This window comes from Penaeus monodon, chromosome 28 (genome assembly GCF_015228065.2).
Source record: "Penaeus monodon isolate SGIC_2016 chromosome 28, NSTDA_Pmon_1, whole genome shotgun sequence".
Classification (NCBI taxonomy): domain Eukaryota; kingdom Metazoa; phylum Arthropoda; class Malacostraca; order Decapoda; family Penaeidae; genus Penaeus; species Penaeus monodon.
Genome location: NC_051413.1, coordinates 25,721,119 through 25,721,521, shown reverse-complemented (window position 1 = coordinate 25,721,521; position 403 = coordinate 25,721,119). Strand labels below are relative to the sequence as shown.

The following is a 403-nucleotide window of genomic DNA, read 5'->3' as shown; positions in this document are numbered from 1 at the left end:
GAGGCTCCGTCGAGCCGTTCAGTCTGGACTTGCTTCTCTGCAGCTCTTCGTTGTAGCGCTCCTCGACCACCTTCTTGATGAAGTCGCTTAGCTGAGGGTAGAAGGAGATGCTACTCAGAACCTCCGTCGACACTTCCTTATTGTCTTTGTTGAGGGCAAGCTTAGGGATATTCTCCATCAGGTACTTGAGCGCCGACTCCACCACTCTCTTCTCGTCCCCGCCGCCCAGGCCCTTCCGGCTCATCTCCTCCAGTTTCTCCGCCATCTTGTTCTTGAGCAGCGTTCTGAAGGACTCCGGGGAGGCGACGCTGTCGTCCTCCAGCCGCGGGAGCTCGGACGAGGCGCCCTGGACGTCGGCGGCGGACACCCCGTTGTGGTACGGAGGGAACGCCTGGCCCTCCTG

The 403-nt window shown here is 60.5% G+C and overlaps 1 protein-coding gene across 1 annotated transcript in view; it reads right to left on the bottom strand.

Annotated features, from left to right (window-relative positions):
- LOC119591118 (mushroom body large-type Kenyon cell-specific protein 1-like) overlaps positions 1-403 on the bottom strand; it is a 13,080-nt gene that overhangs the window by 3,802 nt on the left and 8,875 nt on the right. Inside the window, exon 7 of the mRNA XM_037939832.1 lies at positions 30-400. Coding sequence (XP_037795760.1) covers positions 30-400 — 371 coding nt within the window. The remainder of the gene's footprint in view (positions 1-29; positions 401-403) is intronic.